We start from the raw sequence: 2,667 nt of genomic DNA, 5'->3' as shown, positions 1-2,667 counted from the left end.
GCCCGATACACAAAGCAGAGCAGCTATATGCCACAGAAGAGGCAGATCACAGTCTGAAAATAAAAACCCACCAGTTCAGCTCAGGATATTCTGTAAGACTGGTAGTACGCTGCTATAACGTTGCTAATACAAAGTCACTGTTAATATATTATTCTGAAAATTAAAGAAGGAAGATAGATCTCTTGTAGCCCCTCTGCTTGCCTGTTGCTACTGGAAGCTCGTGCAGCATCCAAGTCTGCAGTACTGTGTGATGTTTCAGAGAGACTCAGAATTAGCAGCCCCTTGACTTTCTGCAGCGCCGAGTCCCATTGGCTGAAAGGCAAAGCAGAGGCGGAGAGTGCAGAGTTTTTTTTTCCTCTACACACCATAAAGCAGGCAGTCAGCATGCACTTCCTGACAGCGAGACTGGTGCTTGGAGTTTGAAATTAGTTTCTGCTCGGCAGCAGTCACCTAAGCCTTTTACATTTACCTCTCTCAATGGAAGGGTTAAAAAAAAAAAAAAAAAAGACCTGCAGCATAATAGTGAACTAAGCAAGAAGTGAACTTAAGGGAGAATCGGATGCAAACTTCCATACTGTTGGGACTCAGTGATACAGATCACCGAGATGAAATGTGATGATGATCAGAATCTGCATCTGTGAGAGCGCAAACCAGCATCTCTGAGTTTGAAACCTTATTTTACAACAGCAAACTGCTCTGAACGACTGTCTGCCGCAGTGCTGCCTTATTTTTCTTTTCTTCCCAAACTGAAAAGCAAAAGGAGGATTTCAGAGGAATGCAAAAAGGACAGTTTTAAAAGCAGGAAGCTGAGAGGGTTTCTGCGTAAGATGAATTTCACCCAGCATCGTGGGACACTCCAGCCTCTCCATTTCTGGAACCACAGCAACGGACTGCACAGGGGTGCCAGCGAGCCCAGTGCAAAGGGCCACTCCTCGGGAGGCTGCTATGAACAACTCTTTGTATCCCCTGAAGTGTTTGTGACTCTGGGCATCATCAGCTTGCTGGAGAACGTCTTGGTCATTGTGGCAATAGCCAAGAACAAGAACCTCCATTCACCCATGTACTTCTTCATCTGTAGCTTGGCAGTGGCTGACATGCTAGTGAGTGTATCTAATGGATCAGAAACTATTGTCATCACGCTGCTAAACAATACAGATACAGATGCACAGAGCTTTACCATAAACATTGACAATGTCATTGACTCAGTGATTTGCAGTTCCCTGCTTGCATCAATTTGCAGTCTCCTCTCAATAGCAGTGGACAGGTATTTTACTATCTTTTATGCCCTCCAGTACCATAATATCATGACGGTCAAGCGCGTAGGGGTCATCATCACATGCATTTGGGCTGCTTGCACTGTCTCAGGCATTTTGTTCATTATTTACTCTGACAGTAGCGTTGTCATCATCTGCCTTATCAGCATGTTCTTCACCATGCTCATTCTCATGGCATCCCTTTATGTTCACATGTTCATGATGGCTCGGATGCACATCAAGAAGATAGCAGTTCTACCAGGGACTGGCCCCATTCGCCAGGGGGCCAACATGAAAGGGGCCATCACTCTCACTATACTCATTGGAGTTTTTGTTGTGTGCTGGGCCCCGTTTTTTCTGCACCTCATTTTCTACATCTCCTGCCCCTACAACCCTTACTGTGTTTGCTTCATGTCCCACTTTAACTTCTACCTTATCCTCATCATGTGCAATTCCATCATTGATCCACTTATCTATGCATTTCGGAGTCAGGAGCTCAGGAAAACATTCAAAGAAATTATATGCTGCTGTAGCTTGAGAGGGCTTTGTGATTTGCCTGGCAAGTATTAGACTGAAGTGGATATGTTACTGTGTATTCAGCATACAGCACGGTCTTCTAAGCCATTAGAATACTTTTTCGTGAGAACTTGGGTTACGTGTTTAAGAGCAAACACTTCTTTCTCTTTTCCTTCCCTCCCATCTTTGTATCCCATTTATGTGTAATTCATATTTCTGTATAGTGTTTGTGATGTCTATAGTTTGTAATTCATTTGGCTAGGAAGAGAAAAAAAGTAGCACTTCATAGCAGTTTGTAAATGAGTAAATAAATGTAATGCTGATTGTGAAATACTAACAAATATGAGCAGCTGTATGTTCCAACTGCTGACAAAATAAAAAACTTGCCTGAGTCACAGTGCATATTGGTTGATAATGTTCCTTATTCCGCTGAAGTAATTATAGCTATTCATTATGCTGTGTACAACTTAAAATAGAGCTTATGCTTCTCTATTAGTGGATTAGAGGTTCGCTAGAATTAAGAGGCAAATTTGTCACGAGAATTACTGGAATCAAAGGGTTGTGTTCATTTATTTTATATGCTTTTCCATGTACTCTAAAAGCAGCAACCCTGTTCTTTGTTACAGCTATTGCCTACAACAAGATTTTTTCAAATACTTGCTAGCCAGACAATTGAAAGCTTGCTTTATTTTGGTTTTCAATATGATGATTGCTGTGTGTTTGAAAGTACCTTTTCACAAAATTAAAATTGAATTTGAAATTGAAATTGAATGTTCCCTGGAGCACCAGTTAGCACTGGATAAATTTAATAAACTGAAATCCAGATAGATTGTCACACTCCGTTCCCTCATGAAGCAGGTGCAGTACTAACACTGACAGTGCTGGCACCTGTGTAAAG

The 2,667-nt window shown here is 41.8% G+C and overlaps 1 protein-coding gene across 1 annotated transcript; it reads left to right on the top strand.

The window, feature by feature from the left end:
- The first annotated feature begins 357 nt into the window (after positions 1–357).
- On the top strand, positions 358–2,286 carry MC4R (melanocortin 4 receptor). Its single transcript, XM_003204799.5, has one exon. It carries the CDS (start codon positions 828–830, stop codon positions 1,821–1,823), a length of 996 nt encoding a protein of 331 aa, XP_003204847.1. The 5' UTR covers positions 358–827; the 3' UTR covers positions 1,824–2,286.
- The last annotated feature ends 381 nt before the right edge of the window (positions 2,287–2,667 follow it).

The sequence above is a fragment of the Meleagris gallopavo genome, chromosome 3, assembly GCF_905368555.1.
Source record: "Meleagris gallopavo chromosome 3, MGAL_WU_HG_1.1, whole genome shotgun sequence".
In the NCBI taxonomy this organism is placed as follows: Eukaryota; Metazoa; Chordata; class Aves; order Galliformes; family Phasianidae; genus Meleagris; species Meleagris gallopavo.
This window is presented reverse-complemented; position numbering and strand designations above follow the sequence as displayed.